This window comes from Sprattus sprattus, assembly GCF_963457725.1.
Source record: "Sprattus sprattus genome assembly, chromosome: 6".
Classification (NCBI taxonomy): domain Eukaryota; kingdom Metazoa; phylum Chordata; class Actinopteri; order Clupeiformes; family Clupeidae; genus Sprattus; species Sprattus sprattus.
Genome location: NC_137925.1, coordinates 25,373,612 through 25,394,845, shown reverse-complemented (window position 1 = coordinate 25,394,845; position 21,234 = coordinate 25,373,612). Strand labels below are relative to the sequence as shown.

The 21,234-nt window shown below is 39.3% G+C and overlaps 9 protein-coding genes across 9 annotated transcripts; all 9 read left to right on the top strand.

Annotated features, from left to right (window-relative positions):
• Window positions 1-932: 932 nt before the first annotated feature.
• On the top strand, window positions 933-1,578 carry LOC308366922 (heat shock protein 30-like). Its single transcript, XM_080840720.1, has one exon. The coding sequence runs from the start codon at window positions 960-962 to the stop codon at window positions 1,572-1,574; it is 615 nt and encodes a 204-aa protein (XP_080696846.1). The 5' UTR covers window positions 933-959; the 3' UTR covers window positions 1,575-1,578.
• A 1,249-nt stretch (window positions 1,579-2,827) lies between these two features.
• Window positions 2,828-7,296, top strand: LOC308366706 (heat shock protein 30-like; the record flags this gene model as incomplete). The annotated part of the gene is made up of 2 exons (XM_080840436.1): window positions 2,828-3,131; window positions 6,986-7,296. The coding sequence occupies 2 exons, from the start codon at window positions 2,828-2,830 to the stop codon at window positions 7,294-7,296; spliced, it is 615 nt and encodes a 204-aa protein (XP_080696562.1).
• Window positions 7,297-8,523: 1,227 nt separating this feature from the next.
• LOC308367373 (heat shock protein 30-like) lies at window positions 8,524-9,165 on the top strand (the record flags this gene model as incomplete). The annotated part of the gene is made up of 1 exon (XM_080841274.1): window positions 8,524-9,165. The coding sequence occupies exon 1, from the start codon at window positions 8,551-8,553 to the stop codon at window positions 9,163-9,165; it is 615 nt and encodes a 204-aa protein (XP_080697400.1). The 5' UTR covers window positions 8,524-8,550.
• Window positions 9,166-10,392: 1,227 nt separating this feature from the next.
• On the top strand, window positions 10,393-11,034 carry LOC308367419 (heat shock protein 30-like; the record flags this gene model as incomplete). Its single annotated transcript, XM_080841325.1, has 1 exon — window positions 10,393-11,034. The coding sequence occupies exon 1, from the start codon at window positions 10,420-10,422 to the stop codon at window positions 11,032-11,034; it is 615 nt and encodes a 204-aa protein (XP_080697451.1). The 5' UTR covers window positions 10,393-10,419.
• Window positions 11,035-12,262: 1,228 nt separating this feature from the next.
• Window positions 12,263-12,904, top strand: LOC308367459 (heat shock protein 30-like; the record flags this gene model as incomplete). Its single annotated transcript, XM_080841376.1, has 1 exon — window positions 12,263-12,904. The coding sequence occupies exon 1, from the start codon at window positions 12,290-12,292 to the stop codon at window positions 12,902-12,904; it is 615 nt and encodes a 204-aa protein (XP_080697502.1). The 5' UTR covers window positions 12,263-12,289.
• A 1,227-nt stretch (window positions 12,905-14,131) lies between these two features.
• LOC308367518 (heat shock protein 30-like) lies at window positions 14,132-14,773 on the top strand (the record flags this gene model as incomplete). The annotated part of the gene is made up of 1 exon (XM_080841455.1): window positions 14,132-14,773. The coding sequence occupies exon 1, from the start codon at window positions 14,159-14,161 to the stop codon at window positions 14,771-14,773; it is 615 nt and encodes a 204-aa protein (XP_080697581.1). The 5' UTR covers window positions 14,132-14,158.
• Window positions 14,774-15,999: 1,226 nt separating this feature from the next.
• Window positions 16,000-16,671, top strand: LOC308366693 (heat shock protein 30-like). Its single transcript, XM_080840423.1, has one exon. The coding sequence runs from the start codon at window positions 16,027-16,029 to the stop codon at window positions 16,639-16,641; it is 615 nt and encodes a 204-aa protein (XP_080696549.1). The 5' UTR covers window positions 16,000-16,026; the 3' UTR covers window positions 16,642-16,671.
• A 1,223-nt stretch (window positions 16,672-17,894) lies between these two features.
• On the top strand, window positions 17,895-18,536 carry LOC308366396 (heat shock protein 30-like; the record flags this gene model as incomplete). Its single annotated transcript, XM_080840082.1, has 1 exon — window positions 17,895-18,536. The coding sequence occupies one exon, from the start codon at window positions 17,895-17,897 to the stop codon at window positions 18,507-18,509; it is 615 nt and encodes a 204-aa protein (XP_080696208.1). The 3' UTR covers window positions 18,510-18,536.
• A 1,222-nt stretch (window positions 18,537-19,758) lies between these two features.
• LOC308366843 (heat shock protein 30-like) lies at window positions 19,759-20,373 on the top strand (the record flags this gene model as incomplete). The annotated part of the gene is made up of 1 exon (XM_080840605.1): window positions 19,759-20,373. The coding sequence occupies one exon, from the start codon at window positions 19,759-19,761 to the stop codon at window positions 20,371-20,373; it is 615 nt and encodes a 204-aa protein (XP_080696731.1).
• Window positions 20,374-21,234: the final 861 nt, after the last annotated feature.

The window sequence follows — 21,234 nt, the reverse complement described above, 5'->3', positions numbered from 1 at the left end:
GATTGAACCTGTTGTCAATGAATAACCATCATGAATCTTTACTTGTGCATCTGTTCATAGAGTGTGAACAGCAAAACCTAAAATGAATACAATTTCAGAAAAATCACAAGGCCAGAGAGGATGAAAACAGACAATAAAAAAATGTGTTTTAAGTAATTGAGCAATATTGAGATGGAGCACATCGTAACCACAAGTTCAGGATCATTCAATCAAATTTCATAGAAAAACACATCAAGGACTTACAGAATAAAATTGATGTCCACGGTATCAACGGCATGAATTCAAAGGAAAATCTCTCCAGCACGAAACTGTACGATAACTGATGTAATAGAAGTTAATTTGTGCCATAATTATATAAAATTATAGTTTTTATGTTTTGTTTTTTTTCACAGACAAGATGATTAATGTTAAGTTTAGTTAACTTTACAACTATTTAAATAGCATATTATACGTTTTCATGGAGAAAGAAAATATCAGTTTTGTTATCAGAAATAACAATACAATGAACATATATATTTTTACAAACATAAACACTTGATGAAATGTATGTATTTGTTGGGAAAGCACAGTTTGCAGATTTCACTATGGCTATGCTAATTGATAGCTTGATTATTTTTAAATGAATTTCACTGAATACATCACCTACTTCACAACAAGTGATCAACATGACATCAGTTTCACATAAGTGTATCCTGTGAGTGTGAAAAGGTATGCAACGAATCCATATTGCTCACCCCACCCAGATCTAGAACCTGTCAGATGTGACGTCATCCTCATGCTCCGGGGTGACACACAGTGGTAAATTATGGCATTGGCTGGAACGTTCAGGAACTGCCTGGAACTTCAAGAGGCAGGATATAAAGCTGGGAAAGCTCACTGTGCTGAAGCAGAACAGACAAATCCAAGGCTACGCTAAGAGCAGTAACCACAGCAAGAACTACCAACTCTCAACTCTGAAAATGCTGAGCCTACATGGATTCCAGCCCTCCCTCAGCCCCTATGTGGACTTCTACTGGCCTGTCCGCAGTCTCTGGCCACAGGTCCAACCTCTAGACACTCACAGAGATCTCATGCTGAGAAACATAGAGGATATGAAGAGCAGTTTGGAGCTCCTGAAGAATCTTGAACATCACTTCTTTCAGGAGATTGACCAAATCCCAGCTTCAGGGGAGGTTCATCCACTTCCTTGCAATCTAGAGAAGAAGGGAGATGGTTTTGCTCTAACACTGGACACTAAAGACTTTTCTCCTGAAGATCTCTCAGTCAAGCAGGTGGGCAACAAGCTACAAGTGAGCGGCAAATCTGAGAAGAAGCATGATGATGGAAAAGGCTCCTACTTCTACAGGGTTCAGGCGTTCAGGAGGGAGTTTGATCTCCAAGACGGGGTGAATCCTGAGGCTGTGACCTGCAGTCTGTCTGATGGAAAGCTTCACATTGAAGCCACAGGAAAACAGACTCCTGCCATCTCAGAGAGGGTAGTGCCCATCGACTGCAAGACAGCAGAAACGACACAAGAGTCAGAGAAGATGGCGAAAGAGGACAACACCACAGACGCAGAAAAGATCCAACAGTGAACACAATGTTGTTGGAAATAGACTCTATATTCCTTCTTTATTATAAAAAAATATGTACTTTTTGAAAGTCATTAAGTTACTTATTGTGATTCTATGACACCAAATGTAATAATTGTTTTTTATATGTGAAAAAGATTATATTCCTTCTTTATTAAAAAAGCTGGACTCTTAAAATGTTATTCCATTTCTCATTTAGTTTTCTTAAAGCGAGATGTAACAACTCATTTCAAATGTGAACAATTCATGTCAATCACCTTGTTTTTTACAGACAAATAAAATATCACTTTACGTAAGAGATTGAACCTGTTGTCAATGAATAACCATCATGAATCTTTACTTGTGCATCTGTTCATAGAGTGTGAACAGCAAAACCTAAAATGAATACAATTTCAGAAAAATCACAAGGCCAGAGAGGATGAAAACAGACAATAAAAAAATGTGTTTTAAGTAATTGAGCAATATTGAGATGGAGCACATCGTAACCACAAGTTCAGGATCATTCAATCAAATTTCATAGAAAAACACATCAAGGACTTACGAATAAAATTGATGTCCACGGTATCAACGGCATGAATTCAAAGGAAAATCTCTCCAGCACGAAACTGTACGATAACTGATGTAATAGAAGTTAATTTGTGCCATAATTATATAAAATTATAGTTTTTATGTTTTTTTTTTTTTCACAGACAAGATGATTAATGTTAAGTTTAGTTAACTTTACAACTATTTAAATAGCATATTATACGTTTTCATGGAGAAAGAAAATATCAGTTTTGTTATCAGAAATAACAATACAATGAACATATCTATTTTTACAAACATAAACACTTGATGAAATGTATGTATTTGTTGGGAAAGCACAGTTTGCAGATTTCACTATGGCTATGCTAATTGATAGCTTGATTATTTTTAAATGAATTTCACTGAATACATCACCTACTTCACAACAAGTGATCAACATGACATCAGTTTCACATAAGTGTATCCTGTGAGTGTGAAAAGGTATGCAACGAATCCATATTGCTCACCCCACCCAGATCTAGAACCTGTCAGATGTGACGTCATCCTCATGCTCCGGGGTGACACACAGTGGTAGATTATGGCATTGGCTGGAACGTTCAGGAACTGCCTGGAACTTCAAGAGGCAGGATATAAAGCTGGGAAAGCTCACTGTGCTGAAGCAGAACAGACAAATCCAAGGCTACGCTAAGAGCAGTAACCACAGCAAGAACTACCAACTCTCAACTCTGAAAATGCTGAGCCTACATGGATTCCAGCCCTCCCTCAGCCCCTATGTGGACTTCTACTGGCCTGTCCGCAGTCTCTGGCCACAGGTCCAACCTCTAGACACTCACAGAGATCTCATGCTGAGAAACATAGAGGATATGAAGAGCAGTTTGGAGCTCCTGAAGAATCTTGAACATCACTTCTTTCAGGAGATTGACCAAATCCCAGCTTCAGGGGAGGTTCATCCACTTCCTTGCAATCTAGAGAAGAAGGGAGATGGTTTTGCTCTAACACTGGACACTAAAGACTTTTCTCCTGAAGATCTCTCAATTCAATTCAATTCAATTCAATTTTATTTGTATAGCGCCATAACAATACAATTGCCTCTCGGCGCTTAACAGAGCCCAGAGCCTGAACCCCCTTAGTGCATGCACAACGGCAACAGGGGCAAGAAAAAACTCCCTGTTAGGCAGGAAGAAACCTTGAGCAGAACCACGGCACATAAGGGGGGACCCATCTGCTTGAGGTCGGCCGGGTGGAGACAGGAAGGTGGGACAGGGGGAAGGGGGGAAGGGGAAGGGTAGTGTGGCAGAAGGGGAAAGGAAGCAACAGGGGCAATACACAGCCAGCATTTGGTCACTGGACATATGTGTACATACATCTGGTGGTAAATACATGATACAGACAAGACCAGATTACTGTGGCAATAGGGTTACTGTTACAGGGGTAGGGGATGTAGGGACAGAGAAACATTTCGGTGGAGGCAATAATGTATATTGTACATAAATGCTAGCATAGGGTATTGGGTAGAGTAGGTGTACGGCAATGCAGTGGCAGTGGGTGCGGTTGGCCGAGGGTTTCTCTAGGTAGACCAGGTAGAGAGACTACGTGCAGAGTGGTGGGGGTGGGGAGGGAAAGTTCCACATCCATCAGCGATTGGAACACGCCTGGCTCCGGGGAGGCAGTGGACCTTGCAGGGGCCGCTTGTTGAAGGGGGGGGTGTGGAAATCTCGGATCATGGAGCTGCCGATGACCAGGGTGGGGGTCGTCGCATCCAGCGGGAGAAGTCGTCAAGGGGATGATGACTGAGTTGAGGGCCCAGGATGGGGAGCAGGGCGGCGTGGGCGATGCTGGTGTTGCTCTGGAGCCGGTCTGCAGGGGCGTTTCGGGGCGGGCTGAGGAGGGGAGTAATCAGGCCCAGGAGGCTCCTCCTGATCCATCTAACAAACAGGAAATGACGAATCAGTCTGCAGGTCTGTTAGTCGGGAATCAGCACGAACAAACACACAGATGAATCATTTCACCAACCAGGGACATGTCATCTGTGTGTCGGTTTGCCTGTTGCATATTGCAATACTTAGATATGTTTAGTTTTTCTGGCATTGAACATTTTGTTTTTTGTTGTGATCTGTTTGCCGGGGCCGTACATGCATCCACTCGGCAAACAGGAAACACATTTGATGTTGCGGTACTAAATTACAAGTAGGAATTTAATTTGTTTTTTGTTGTGATCTGTTTGCCGGGGCCGTACATGCATCCACTCGGCAAACAGGAAACACATATGATGTTGCGGTACTAAATTACAAGTAGTAATTTAATTTGTTTTTTGTTGTGATCTGTTTGCCGGGGCCGTACATGCATCCACTCGGCAAACAGTAAACACATTTGATGTTGCGGTACTAAATGCAAGTAATATTTGAATTTGTGTTCGGATATGTCTGGGTGGCTGGTACAGCAGGTGATTGGTTTGTTGGCGCGGTTACTTTTGGCTATATGATGCACTAAAGAGGAATGTCTTAAGTCTTGATTTGAATATAGGCACGGTGTCTGCAGCTCTGATGGAGGCAGGGAGATTGTTCCAGAGGAGAGGGGCTTGGTAGCTAAATGCTCTCCCTCCTATTGTGGTCTTTGATATTCTTGGAATTACCAGGAGGCCTGCACTCTGGGAACGGAGCAGCCTTGGAGGGCAATAGGGGACGACTAATTCCTTGAGGTAGTTTGGAGCCAGATCGTTTAGGGCTTTATATGTTAGCAGGAGTACTTTGAAGTCGATTCTACTTTTAACGGGGAGCCAATGCAAAGAAGCGAGTACCGGTGAGATGTGTTCATATTTTTTAGTTCTGGTGAGTGTACGAGCAGCAGCGTTCTGTATAAGTTGGAGGCTCTTTATTGTGTTGATGCTGCATCCGGACAGGAGAGCATTACAATAATCGAGGCGGGAAGTAATAAATGCGTGGATTAGTTTTTCTGCATCTTGGAGGGATAGGACCTTTCTAATTTTGGCAATATTGCGTAAATGAAAAAATGATGTCTTTGAGATCTGTTTTATGTGTGAGTCAAGTAGGAGGTCTTGGTTGATAGTTACACCAAGGTTTTTGATGTTAGTGTTGGGTGTTGGGAAGCCATTGAGTGTGGGTAAATGGGTAGATAGTGTAGTTCTCAGTTGATCGGGGCCTACAAGCATAACCTCAGTTTTATCAGAGTTGAGGAGCAGGAAGTTGCTAGTCATCCAAGATTTTACATCATGGAGGCAAGCTTCTATCTTGGGTAGATGTACAATTTCATCAGGTTTCATTGATAGGTAGAGTTGGGTGTCGTCAGCATAGCAATGGAAGTTAATGCCATGTTTCCTTATGACAGCACCTAAGGGTAGCATATAGAGGGAAAAAAGCAGTGGTCCAAGGACAGAGCCTTGTGGGACACCGTAGCTTACTCTGGTGTGATTTGACGACTTCTCATGGACATGAACAAATTGATGGCGATCAGAGAGGTAAGATCTAAACCAAGATAGGGCACAACCTTTGATGCCAACGTGATGTTCAAGTCTCTGTAACAGGATCAGATGATCTATAGTGTCGAAAGCAGCACTAAGGTCTAGGAGAACTAATATTGAGGTGCACCCATGATCAGATGCGATTAGTAGGTCATTTAAGACTTTGACTAAGGCCGTTTCAGTACTGTGGTGGGCCCTAAAACCGGATTGGAGGGTTTCTTCAATTTTATTTTGATGTAGAAAAGAAGTAAGTCGCTTAGCAACTAGTTTTTCAAGTATTTTTGACAGAAAAGGAAGGTTAGATATGGGTCTATAGTTAGCGAGATTATCGGGATCAAGGTTAGGTTTTTTAAGAGATGGTTTTATCACTGCTATTTTGAAAGATTGTGGGACGTAGCCTGAGATAAGTGAGTTATTCATTACATTGAGCAATGTCTCACTTAGTAAGGGAAGTGCATGTTTAAGTAATTTTGTGGGGATAGGATCTAGTAGGCACGTTGATGATTTAGATGAGAGGATCAGGGAGTTTAATTCAGGGAGGTCGGTGGGTGCGAAGAATTCAAGGATAGCACCCGGTTGAAGTGGTGTTACCTTGGCGCATGTTGGAAGGGGTGTAGGGTCACAGAGGGGGAGAAAGCTTTGGATTTGTTCTCTTATTTTAAGGATTTTATTATTGAAAAAGGTCATGGAATCATTACCACTAAAGATGATGGGAACCGAATGTTCGATTGTGTTGTGGTTTTTTGTTAGCCTAGAAATAGTGTTAAATAAGAACTTTGGGTTGTTTTTATTACTATCAATCAATGAAGAATAGTAAGCTGATTTCGCCTCAGAGAGTACACGTTTATATCTTAGGAGACTATCCTTCCACGCCATGAGAAATACCTCAAGTTTGGTGGAGTACCATTTTTTTTCTAGTTTTCGTGTGGTTCGTTTGAGTGCACGAGTCTGATCAGTGTACCATGGGGCTAGTTTTTTCAGTTTTCTTAATCTCTTTTTCAGTGGTGCAACAGCGTCGAGGGTTGAATGCAACGCATGCGTGACGCCTTCAGTAAATAGGTCGATATAAGGTGGGGAAGTGCATATGCCATTTACTTTGCCAGCGGTAGGAGCTGAAGTGAGGGCGACGGGTAGTTTTGATATAAATTCCGCAGTAGTCCTGTCGGATAGACAACGGCTGTAGAAGTGTGTAATTTCCGATGTTGGACGGAGTTCTAATTTCATATTAAATGTAATTAGGTGGTGGTCCGAGAGGGTAGTATTTTGGGGTAGAGCTATAGGGCGGTCAATTTCTAGGCCATGTGTTAATACAAGGTCAATGGTGTGATTATGGTAGTGAGTTGGTGTGTTTACATGCTGTGAGAACCCGATAGAGTCTATCAGTGATTGGAATGCAATTGTCAACTCTCAGTCAAGCAGGTGGGCAACAAGCTACAAGTGAGCGGCAAATCTGAGAAGAAGCATGATGATGGAAAAGGCTCCTACTTCTACAGGGTTCAGGCGTTCAGGAGGGAGTTTGATCTCCAAGACGGGGTGAATCCTGAGGCTGTGACCTGCAGTCTGTCTGATGGAAAGCTTCACATTAAAGCCTCAGGGAAACAGACTCCTGCCATCTCAGAGAGGGTAGTGCCCATCGACTGCAAGACAGCAGAAACGACACAAGAGTCAGAGAAGATGGCGAAAGAGGACAACACCACAGACGCAGAAAAGATCCAACAGTGAACACAATGTTGTTGGAAATAGACTCTATATTCCTTCTTTATTATAAAAAAATATGTACTTTTTGAAAGTCATTAAGTTACTTATTGTGATTCTATGACACCAAATGTAATAATTGTTTTTTATATGTGAAAAAGATTATATTCCTTCTTTATTAAAAAAGCTGGACTCTTAAAATGTTATTCCATTTCTCATTTAGATTTCTTAAAGCGAGATGTAACAACTCATTTCAAATGTGAACAATTCATGTCAATCACCTTGTTTTTTACAGACAAATAAAATATCACTTTACGTAAGAGATTGAACCTGTTGTCAATGAATAACCATCATGAATCTTTACTTGTGCATCTGTTCATAGAGTGTGAACAGCAAAACCTAAAATGAATACAATTTCAGAAAAATCACAAGGCCAGAGAGGATGAAAACAGACAATAAAAAAATGTGTTTTAAGTAATTGAGCAATATTGAGATGGAGCACATCGTAACCACAAGTTCAGGATCATTCAATCAAATTTCATAGAAAAACACATCAAGGACTTACAGAATAAAATTGATGTCCACGGTATCAACGGCATGAATTCAAAGGAAAATCTCTCCAGCACGAAACTGTACGATAACTGATGTAATAGAAGTTAATTTGTGCCATAATTATATAAAATTACAGTTTTTATGTTTTGTTTTTTTTCACAGACAAGATGATTAATGTTAAGTTTAGTTAACTTTACAGCTATTTAAATAGCATATTATACGTTTTCATGGAGAAAGAAAATATCAGTTTTGTTATCAGAAATAACAATACAATGAACATATCTATTTTTACAAACATAAACACTTGATGAAATGTATGTATTTGTTGGGAAAGCACAGTTTGCAGATTTCACTATATCTATGCTAATTGATAGCTTGATTATTTTTAAATGAATTTCACTGAATACATCACCTACTTCACAACAAGTGATCAACATGACATCAGTTTCACATAAGTGTATCCTGTGAGTGTGAAAAGGTATGCAACGAATCCATATTGCTCACCCCACCCAGATTTAGAACCTGTCAGATGTGACGTCATCCTCATGCTCCGGGGTGACACACAGTGGTAGATTATGGCATTGGCTGGAACGTTCAGGAACTGCCTGGAACTTCAAGAGGCAGGATATAAAGCTGGGAAAGCTCACTGTGCTGAAGCAGAACAGACAAATCCAAGGCTACGCTAAGAGCAGTAACCACAGCAAGAACTACCAACTCTCAACTCTGAAAATGCTGAGCCTACATGGATTCCAGCCCTCCCTCAGCCCCTATGTGGACTTCTACTGGCCTGTCCGCAGTCTCTGGCCACAGGTCCAACCTCTAGACACTCACAGAGATCTCATGCTGAGAAACATAGAGGATATGAAGAGCAGTTTGGAGCTCCTGAAGAATCTTGAACATCACTTCTTTCAGGAGATTGACCAAATCCCAGCTTCAGGGGAGGTTCATCCACTTCCTTGCAATCTAGAGAAGAAGGGAGATGGTTTTGCTCTAACACTGGACACTAAAGACTTTTCTCCTGAAGATCTCTCAGTCAAGCAGGTGGGCAACAAGCTACAAGTGAGCGGCAAATCTGAGAAGAAGCATGATGATGGAAAAGGCTCCTACTTCTACAGGGTTCAGGCGTTCAGGAGGGAGTTTGATCTCCAAGACGGGGTGAATCCTGAGGCTGTGACCTGCAGTCTGTCTGATGGAAAGCTTCACATTAAAGCCTCAGGGAAACAGACTCCTGCCATCTCAGAGAGGGTAGTGCCCATCGACTGCAAGACAGCAGAAACGACACAAGAGTCAGAGAAGATGGCGAAAGAGGACAACACCACAGACGCAGAAAAGATCCAACAGTGAACACAATGTTGTTGGAAATAGACTCTATATTCCTTCTTTATTATAAAAAAATATGTACTTTTTGAAAGTCATTAAGTTACTTATTGTGATTCTATGACACCAAATGTAATAATTGTTTTTTATATGTGAAAAAGATTATATTCCTTCTTTATTAAAAAAGCTGGACTCTTAAAATGTTATTCCATTTCTCATTTAGATTTCTTAAAGCGAGATGTAACAACTCATTTCAAATGTGAACAATTCATGTCAATCACCTTGTTTTTTACAGACAAATAAAATATCACTTTATGTAAGAGATTGAACCTGTTGTCAATGAATAACCATCATGAATATTTACTTGTGCATCTGTTCATAGAGTGTGAACAGCAAAACCTAAAATGAATACAATTTCAGAAAAATCACAAGGCCAGAGAGGATGAAAACAGACAATAAAAAAATGTGTTTTAAGTAATTGAGCAATATTGAGATGGAGCACATCGTAACCACAAGTTCAGGATCATTCAATCAAATTTCATAGAAAAACACATCAAGGACTTACAGAATAAAATTGATGTCCACGGTATCAACGGCATGAATTCAAAGGAAAATCTCTCCAGCACGAAACTGTACGATAACTGATGTAATAGAAGTTAATTTGTGCCATAATTATATAAAATTACAGTTTTTATGTTTTGTTTTTTTTCACAGACAAGATGATTAATGTTAAGTTTAGTTAACTTTACAACTATTTAAATAGCATATTATACGTTTTCATGGAGAAAGAAAATATCAGTTTTGTTATCAGAAATAACAATACAATGAACATATCTATTTTTACAAACATAAACACTTGATTAAATGTATGTATTTGTTGGGAAAGCACAGTTTGCAGATTTCACTATGGCTATGCTAATTGATAGCTTGATTATTTTTAAATGAATTTCACTGAATACATCACCTACTTCACAACAAGTGATCAACATGACATCAGTTTCACATAAGTGTATCCTGTAAGTGTGAAAAGGTATGCAACGAATCCATATTGCTCACCCCACCCAGATTTAGAACCTGTCAGATGTGACGTCATCCTCATGCTCCGGGGTGACACACAGTGGTAAATTATGGCATTGGCTGGAACGTTCAGGAACTGCCTGGAACTTCAAGAGGCAGGATATAAAGCTGGGAAAGCTCACTGTGCTGAAGCAGAACAGACAAATCCAAGGCTACGCTAAGAGCAGTAACCACAGCAAGAACTACCAACTCTCAACTCTGAAAATGCTGAGCCTACATGGATTCCAGCCCTCCCTCAGCCCCTATGTGGACTTCTACTGGCCTGTCCGCAGTCTCTGGCCACAGGTCCAACCTCTAGACACTCACAGAGATCTCATGCTGAGAAACATAGAGGATATGAAGAGCAGTTTGGAGCTCCTGAAGAATCTTGAACATCACTTCTTTCAGGAGATTGACCAAATCCCAGCTTCAGGGGAGGTTCATCCACTTCCTTGCAATCTAGAGAAGAAGGGAGATGGTTTTGCTCTAACACTGGACACTAAAGACTTTTCTCCTGAAGATCTCTCAGTCAAGCAGGTGGGCAACAAGCTACAAGTGAGCGGCAAATCTGAGAAGAAGCATGATGATGGAAAAGGCTCCTACTTCTACAGGGTTCAGGCGTTCAGGAGGGAGTTTGATCTCCAAGACGGGGTGAATCCTGAGGCTGTGACCTGCAGTCTGTCTGATGGAAAGCTTCACATTAAAGCCTCAGGGAAACAGACTCCTGCCATCTCAGAGAGGGTAGTGCCCATCGACTGCAAGACAGCAGAAACGACACAAGAGTCAGAGAAGATGGCGAAAGAGGACAACACCACAGACGCAGAAAAGATCCAACAGTGAACACAATGTTGTTGGAAATAGACTCTATATTCCTTCTTTATTATAAAAAAATATGTACTTTTTGAAAGTCATTAAGTTACTTATTGTGATTCTATGACACCAAATGTAATAATTGTTTTTTATATGTGAAAAAGATTATATTCCTTCTTTATTAAAAAAGCTGGACTCTTAAAATGTTATTCCATTTCTCATTTAGATTTCTTAAAGCGAGATGTAACAACTCATTTCAAATGTGAACAATTCATGTCAATCACCTTGTTTTTTTACAGACAAATAAAATATCACCTTACGTAAGAGATTGAACCTGTTGTCAATGAATAACCATCATGAATCTTTACTTGTGCATCTGTTCATAGAGTGTGAACAGCAAAACCTAAAATGAATACAATTTCAGAAAAAACACAAGGCCAGAGAGGATGAAAACAGACAATAAAAAAATGTGTTTTAAGTAATTGAGCAATATTGAGATGGAGCACATCGTAACCACAAGTTCAGGATCATTCAATCAAATTTCATAGAAAAACACATCAAGGACTTACAGAATAAAATTGATGTCCACGGTATCAACGGCATGAATTCAAAGGAAAATCTCTCCAGCACGAAACTGTACGATAACTGATGTAATAGAAGTTAATTTGTGCCATAATTATATAAAATTATAGTTTTTATGTTTTTTTTTTTTTCACAGACAAGATGATTAATGTTAAGTTTAGTTAACTTTACAACTATTTAAATAGCATATTATACGTTTTCATGGAGAAAGAAAATATCAGTTTTGTTATCAGAAATAACAATACAATGAACATATCTATTTTTACAAACATAAACACTTGATGAAATGTATGTATTTGTTGGGAAAGCACAGTTTGCAGATTTCACTATGGCTATGCTAATTGATAGCTTGATTATTTTTAAATGAATTTCACTGAATACATCACCTACTTCACAACAAGTGATCAACATGACATCAGTTTCACATAAGTGTATCCTGTGAGTGTGAAAAGGTATGCAACGAATCCATATTGCTCACCCCACCCAGATTTAGAACCTGTCAGATGTGACGTCATCCTCATGCTCCGGGGTGACACACAGTGGTAAATTATGGCATTGGCTGGAACGTTCAGGAACTGCCTGGAACTTCAAGAGGCAGGATATAAAGCTGGGAAAGCTCACTGTGCTGAAGCAGAACAGACAAATCCAAGGCTACGCTAAGAGCAGTAACCACAGCAAGAACTACCAACTCTCAACTCTGAAAATGCTGAGCCTACATGGATTCCAGCCCTCCCTCAGCCCCTATGTGGACTTCTACTGGCCTGTCCGCAGTCTCTGGCCACAGGTCCAACCTCTAGACACTCACAGAGATCTCATGCTGAGAAACATAGAGGATATGAAGAGCAGTTTGGAGCTCCTGAAGAATCTTGAACATCACTTCTTTCAGGAGATTGACCAAATCCCAGCTTCAGGGGAGGTTCATCCACTTCCTTGCAATCTAGAGAAGAAGGGAGATGGTTTTGCTCTAACACTGGACACTAAAGACTTTTCTCCTGAAGATCTCTCAGTCAAGCAGGTGGGCAACAAGCTACAAGTGAGCGGCAAATCTGAGAAGAAGCATGATGATGGAAAAGGCTCCTACTTCTACAGGGTTCAGGCGTTCAGGAGGGAGTTTGATCTCCAAGACGGGGTGAATCCTGAGGCTGTGACCTGCAGTCTGTCTGATGGAAAGCTTCACATTAAAGCCTCAGGGAAACAGACTCCTGCCATCTCAGAGAGGGTAGTGCCCATCGACTGCAAGACAGCAGAAACGACACAAGAGTCAGAGAAGATGGCGAAAGAGGACAACACCACAGACGCAGAAAAGATCCAACAGTGAACACAATGTTGTTGGAAATAGACTCTATATTCCTTCTTTATTATAAAAAAATATGTACTTTTTGAAAGTCATTAAGTTACTTATTGTGATTCTATGACACCAAATGTAATAATTGTTTTTTATATGTGAAAAAGATTATATTCCTTCTTTATTAAAAAAGCTGGACTCTTAAAATGTTATTCCATTTCTCATTTAGATTTCTTAAAGCGAGATGTAACAACTCATTTCAAATGTGAACAATTCATGTCAATCACCTTGTTTTTTACAGACAAATAAAATATCACTTTATGTAAGAGATTGAACCTGTTGTCAATGAATAACCATCATGAATATTTACTTGTGCATCTGTTCATAGAGTGTGAACAGCAAAACCTAAAATGAATACAATTTCAGAAAAATCACAAGGCCAGAGAGGATGAAAACAGACAATAAAAAAATGTGTTTTAAGTAATTGAGCAATATTGAGATGGAGCACATCGTAACCACAAGTTCAGGATCATTCAATCAAATTTCATAGAAAAACACATCAAGGACTTACAGAATAAAATTGATGTCCACGGTATCAACGGCATGAATTCAAAGGAAAATCTCTCCAGCACGAAACTGTACGATAACTGATGTAATAGAAGTTAATTTGTGCCATAATTATATAAAATTACAGTTTTTATGTTTTGTTTTTTTTCACAGACAAGATGATTAATGTTAAGTTTAGTTAACTTTACAACTATTTAAATAGCATATTATACGTTTTCATGGAGAAAGAAAATATCAGTTTTGTTATCAGAAATAACAATACAATGAACATATCTATTTTTACAAACATAAACACTTGATTAAATGTATGTATTTGTTGGGAAAGCACAGTTTGCAGATTTCACTATGGCTATGCTAATTGATAGCTTGATTATTTTTAAATGAATTTCACTGAATACATCACCTACTTCACAACAAGTGATCAACATGACATCAGTTTCACATAAGTGTATCCTGTAAGTGTGAAAAGGTATGCAACGAATCCATATTGCTCACCCCACCCAGATTTAGAACCTGTCAGATGTGACGTCATCCTCATGCTCCGGGGTGACACACAGTGGTAAATTATGGCATTGGCTGGAACGTTCAGGAACTGCCTGGAACTTCAAGAGGCAGGATATAAAGCTGGGAAAGCTCACTGTGCTGAAGCAGAACAGACAAATCCAAGGCTACGCTAAGAGCAGTAACCACAGCAAGAACTACCAACTCTCAACTCTGAAAATGCTGAGCCTACATGGATTCCAGCCCTCCCTCAGCCCCTATGTGGACTTCTACTGGCCTGTCCGCAGTCTCTGGCCACAGGTCCAACCTCTAGACACTCACAGAGATCTCATGCTGAGAAACATAGAGGATATGAAGAGCAGTTTGGAGCTCCTGAAGAATCTTGAACATCACTTCTTTCAGGAGATTGACCAAATCCCAGCTTCAGGGGAGGTTCATCCACTTCCTTGCAATCTAGAGAAGAAGGGAGATGGTTTTGCTCTAACACTGGACACTAAAGACTTTTCTCCTGAAGATCTCTCAGTCAAGCAGGTGGGCAACAAGCTACAAGTGAGCGGCAAATCTGAGAAGAAGCATGATGATGGAAAAGGCTCCTACTTCTACAGGGTTCAGGCGTTCAGGAGGGAGTTTGATCTCCAAGACGGGGTGAATCCTGAGGCTGTGACCTGCAGTCTGTCTGATGGAAAGCTTCACATTAAAGCCTCAGGGAAACAGACTCCTGCCATCTCAGAGAGGGTAGTGCCCATCGACTGCAAGACAGCAGAAACGACACAAGAGTCAGAGAAGATGGCGAAAGAGGACAACACCACAGACGCAGAAAAGATCCAACAGTGAACACAATGTTGTTGGAAATAGACTCTATATTCCTTCTTTATTATAAAAAAATATGTACTTTTTGAAAGTCATTAAGTTACTTATTGTGATTCTATGACACCAAATGTAATAATTGTTTTTTATATGTGAAAAAGATTATATTCCTTCTTTATTAAAAAAGCTGGACTCTTAAAATGTTATTCCATTTCTCATTTAGATTTCTTAAAGCGAGATGTAACAACTCATTTCAAATGTGAACAATTCATGTCAATCACCTTGTTTTTTTACAGACAAATAAAATATCACCTTACGTAAGAGATTGAACCTGTTGTCAATGAATAACCATCATGAATCTTTACTTGTGCATCTGTTCATAGAGTGTGAACAGCAAAACCTAAAATGAATACAATTTCAGAAAAAACACAAGGCCAGAGAGGATGAAAACAGACAATAAAAAAATGTGTTTTAAGTAATTGAGCAATATTGAGATGGAGCACATCGTAACCACAAGTTCAGGATCATTCAATCAAATTTCATAGAAAAACACATCAAGGACTTACAGAATAAAATTGATGTCCACGGTATCAACGGCATGAATTCAAAGGAAAATCTCTCCAGCACGAAACTGTACGATAACTGATGTAATAGAAGTTAATTTGTGCCATAATTATATAAAATTATAGTTTTTATGTTTTTTTTTTTCACAGACAAGATGATTAATGTTAAGTTTAGTTAACTTTACAACTATTTAAATAGCATATTATACGTTTTCATGGAGAAAGAAAATATCAGTTTTGTTATCAGAAATAACAATACAATGAACATATCTATTTTTACAAACATAAACACTTGATGAAATGTATGTATTTGTTGGGAAAGCACAGTTTGCAGATTTCACTATGGCTATGCTAATTGATAGCTTGATTATTTTTAAATGAATTTCACTGAATACATCACCTACTTCACAACAAGTGATCAACATGACATCAGTTTCACATAAGTGTATCCTGTGAGTGTGAAAAGGTATGCAACGAATCCATATTGCTCACCCCACCCAGATTTAGAACCTGTCAGATGTGACGTCATCCTCATGCTCCGGGGTGACACACAGTGGTAAATTATGGCATTGGCTGGAACGTTCAGGAACTGCCTGGAACTTCAAGAGGCAGGATATAAAGCTGGGAAAGCTCACTGTGCTGAAGCAGAACAGACAAATCCAAGGCTACGCTAAGAGCAGTAACCACAGCAAGAACTACCAACTCTCAACTCTGAAAATGCTGAGCCTACATGGATTCCAGCCCTCCCTCAGCCCCTATGTGGACTTCTACTGGCCTGTCCGCAGTCTCTGGCCACAGGTCCAACCTCTAGACACTCACAGAGATCTCATGCTGAGAAACATAGAGGATATGAAGAGCAGTTTGGAGCTCCTGAAGAATCTTGAACATCACTTCTTTCAGGAGATTGACCAAATCCCAGCTTCAGGGGAGGTTCATCCACTTCCTTGCAATCTAGAGAAGAAGGGAGATGGTTTTGCTCTAACACTGGACACTAAAGACTTTTCTCCTGAAGATCTCTCAGTCAAGCAGGTGGGCAACAAGCTACAAGTGAGCGGCAAATCTGAGAAGAAGCATGATGATGGAAAAGGCTCCTACTTCTACAGGGTTCAGGCGTTCAGGAGGGAGTTTGATCTCCAAGACGGGGTGAATCCTGAGGCTGTGACCTGCAGTCTGTCTGATGGAAAGCTTCACATTAAAGCCTCAGGGAAACAGACTCCTGCCATCTCAGAGAGGGTAGTGCCCATCGACTGCAAGACAGCAGAAACGACACAAGAGTCAGAGAAGATGGCGAAAGAGGACAACACCACAGACGCAGAAAAGATCCAACAGTGAACACAATGTTGTTGGAAATAGACTCTATATTCCTTCTTTATTATTAAAAAATATGTACTTTTTGAAAGTCATTAAGTTACTTATTTAGATTCTATGACACCAAATGTAATAATTGTTTTTTATATGTGAAAAAGATTATATTCCTTCTTGATTAAAAAAGCTGGACTCTTAAAATGTTATTCCATTTCTCATTTAGTTTTCTTAAAGCGAGATGTAACAACTCATTTCAAATGTGAACAATTCATGTCAATCACCTTGTTTTTTACAGACAAATAAAATATCACTTTACGTAAGAGATTGAACCTGTTGTCAATGAATAACCATCATGAATCTTTACTTGTGCATCTGTTCATAGAGTGTGAACAGCAAAACCTAAAATGAATACAATTTCAGAAAAATCACAAGGCCAGAGAGGATGAAAACAGACAATAAAAAAATGTGTTTTAAGTAATTGAGCAATATTGAGATGGAGCACATCGTAACCACAAGTTCAGGATCATTCAATCAAATTTCATAGAAAAACACATCAAGGACTTACAGAATAAAATTGATGTCCACGGTATCAACGGCATAAATTCAAAGGAAAATCTCTCCAGCACGAAACTGTACGATAACTGATGTAATAGAAGTTAATTTGTGCCATAATTATATAAAATTATAGTTTTTATGTTTTGTTTCTTTCACAGACAAGATGATTAATGTTAAGTTTAGTTAACTTTACAACTATTTAAATAGCATATTATACGTTTTCATGGAGAAAGAAAATATCAGTTTTGTTATCAGAAATAACAATACAATGAACATATCTATTTTTACAAACATAAACACTTGATGAAATGTATGTATTTGTTGGGAAAGCACAGTTTGCAGATTTCACTATGGCTATGCTAATTGATAGCTTGATTATTTTTAAATTAATTTCACTGAATACATCACCTACTTCACAACAAGTGATCAACATGACATCAGTTTCACATAAGTGTATCCTGTGAGTGTGAAAAGGTATGCAAAGAATCCATATTGCTCACCCCACCCAGATTTAGAACCTGTCAGATGTGACGTCATCCTCATGCTCCGAGGTGACACACAGTGGTAAATTATGGCATTGGCTGGAACGTTCAGGAACTGCCTGGAACTTCAAGAGGCAGGATATAAAGCTGGGAAAGCTCACTGTGCTGAAGCAGAACAGACAAATCCAAGGCTACGCTAAGAGCAGTAACCACAGCAAGAACTACCAACTCTCAACTCTGAAAATGCTGAGCCTACATGGATTCCAGCCCTCCCTCAGCCCCTATGTGGACTTCTACTGGCCTGTCCGCAGTCTCTGGCCACAGGTCCAACCTCTAGACACTCACAGAGATCTCATGCTGAGAAACAAAGAGGATATGAAGAGCAGTTTGGAGCTCCTGAAGAATCTTGAACATCACTTCTTTCAGGAGATTGACCAAATCCCAGCTTCAGGGGAGGGCCATCCACTTCCTTGCAATCTAGAGAAGAAGGGAGATGGTTTTGCTCTAACACTGGACACTAAAGACTTTTCTCCTGAAGATCTCTCAGTCAAGCAGGTGGGCAACAAGCTACAAGTGAGCGGCAAATCTGAGAAGAAGCATGATGATGGAAAAGGCTCCTACTTCTACAGGGTTCAGGCGTTCAGGAGGGAGTTTGATCTCCCAGACTGGGTGAATCCTGAGGCTGTGACCTGCAGTCTGTCTGATGGAAAGCTTCACATTGAAGCCACAGGAAAACAGACTCCTGCCATCTCAGAGAGGGTAGTGCCCATCGACTGCAAGACAGCAGAAACGACACAAGAGTCAGAGAAGATGGCGAAAGAGGACAACACCACAGACGCAGAAAAGATCCAACAGTGAACACAATGTTGTTGGAAATAGACTCTATATTCCTTCTTTATTATTAAAAAATATGTACTTTTTGAAAGTCATTAAGTTACTTATTTAGATTCTATGACACCAAATGTAATAATTGTTTTTTATATGTGAAAAAGATTATATTCCTTCTTGATTAAAAAAGCTGGACTCTTAAAATGTTATTCCATTTCTCATTTAGATTTGTTAAAGCGAGATGTAACAACTCATTTCAAATGTGAACAATTCATGTCAATCACCTTGTTTTTTACAGACAAATAAAATATCACTTTACGTAAGAGATTGAACCTGTTGTCAATGAATAACCATCATAAATCTTTACTTGTGCATCTGTTCATAGAGTGTGAACAGCAAAACCTAAAATGAATACAATTTCAGAAAAATCACAAGGCCAGAGAGGATGAAAACAGACAATAAAAAAATGTGTTTTAAGTAATTGAGCAATATTGAGATGGAGCACATCGTAACCACAAGTTCAGGATCATTCAATCAAATTTCATAGAAAAACACATCGACTTACAGAATAAAATTGATGTCCACAGTATCAACGGCATAAATTCAAAGGAAAATCTCTCCAGCACGAAACTGTACGATAACTGATGTATGGAAGTTAATTTGTGCCATAATTATATAAAATTATAGTTTTTATGTTTTGTTTTTTTCACAGACAAGATGATTAATGTTAAGTTTAGTTAACTTTACAACTATTTAAATAGCATATTATACGTTTTCATGGAGAAAGAAAATATCAGTTTTGTTATCAGAAATAACAATACAATGAACATATCTATTTTTACAAACATAAACACTTGATGAAATGTATGTATTTGTTGGGAAAGCACAGTTTGCAGATTTCACTATGGCTATGCTAATTGATAGCTTGATTATTTTTAAATGAATTTCACTGAATACATCACCTACTTCACAACAAGTGATCAACATGACATCAGTTTCACATAAGTGTATCCTGTGAGTGTGAAAAGGTATGCAACGAATCCATATTGCTCACCCCACCCAGATTTAGAACCTGTCAGATGTGACGTCATCCTCATGCTCCGGGGTGACACACAGTGGTAAATTATGGCATTGGCTGGAACGTTCAGGAACTGCCTGGAACTTCAAGAGGCAGGATATAAAGCTGGGAAAGCTCACTGTGCTGAAGCAGAACAGACAAATCCAAGGCTACGCTAAGAGCAGTAACCACAGCAAGAACTACCAACTCTCAACTCTGAAAATGCTGAGCCTACATGGATTCCAGCCCTCCCTCAGCCCCTATGTGGACTTCTACTGGCCTGTCCGCAGTCTCTGGCCACAGGTCCAACCTCTAGACACTCACAGAGATCTCATGCTGAGAAACATAGAGGATATGAAGAGCAGTTTGGAGCTCCTGAAGAATCTTGAACATCACTTCTTTCAGGAGATTGACCAAATCCCAGCTTCAGGGGAGGTTCATCCACTTCCTTGCAATCTAGAGAAGAAGGGAGATGGTTTTGCTCTAACACTGGACACTAAAGACTTTTCTCCTGAAGATCTCTCAGTCAAGCAGGTGGGCAACAAGCTACAAGTGAGCGGCAAATCTGAGAAGAAGCATGATGACGGAAAAGGCTCCTACTTCTACAGGGTTCAGGCGTTCAGGAGGGAGTTTGATCTCCAAGACGGGGTGAATCCTGAGGCTGTGACCTGCAGTCTGTCTGATGGAAAGCTTCACATTAAAGCCTCAGGGAAACAGACTCCTGCCATCTCAGAGAGGGTAGTGCCCATCGACTGCGAGACAGCAGAAACGACACAACAGTCTGAGAAGTTTAAGAAACAGGACAACACCACAGATGCAGAAAAGATCTTACAGTGACTATATTCCTCCTTGATGAAAAAAGCTGGACTCTTAAAATGTCATTCCATTTCTTATTGTGATTTCTTAAGTCGAGATGTAACAAATTGTTTTAAGTGTGAACAATTCATGTGAATGATGTTGTTTTTTACAGACAAATAAAATATCATTTTACGCAAGAGATTGAACCTGTTTTAAATGAATAACCATCATGAATTTTTACTTGTGTGTATTTTCATTGTGAAAGAGTGTGAACAGCAAAACCTAAAATTAATACAATTTCAGAAATATCACAAGGCCGGAGAGAGGACAAAAACAAAGACAATTTACATTTTCTGTTTTGAGTAATTGAACAATATTGAGACGGAGCACATCGTAACCACAAGTTCAGGTTCATTCAAATTCAACAGAGAAACACATCAACGACAACAAAAGTAAAGAGTCAAAGGACAGTCTCTTGAAAACAAAAAATTCCAGCCTTGAATTTTAGTACATTTATTCTGGGGGGAAAAGGCAGGAAATAATATTTTTTTTACAAAATCACACGGCCACAATTATTGACATTCTTAGAAACAAAATGAAACAGAAGCATTTTGTCCATTTATAGTTTACTTTTTTGAGTTCATCAGAGTGTTCAGAGTGATCACGGAGGAACTTTCAAGAGGTTATCCATGACTTCCTGTTTCACTTCAGTATAAATATGAGGTAACACAGAGGCCAAATTTATTCATTCTGTAACATGGGAAAGATATGAGAACACACAAATAAAATAAGGGAAAAGTGTGTTGACCTTCATAAGTCAGGAAATGTCTATAATAAATAGCTAAATCACCTGTAAATACCAATATCTACCGTTAGGGCAAAACATTTAAAGTTAAAATC

Bases quoted from the DNA above. Each gene is read 5' to 3' on its own strand.
- LOC308366922 (XM_080840720.1), top strand. From the start codon at position 960: ATGCTGAGCCTACATGGATTCCAGCCCTCCCTCAGCCCCTATGTGGAC.
- LOC308366693 (XM_080840423.1), top strand. From the start codon at position 16,027: ATGCTGAGCCTACATGGATTCCAGCCCTCCCTCAGCCCCTATGTGGAC.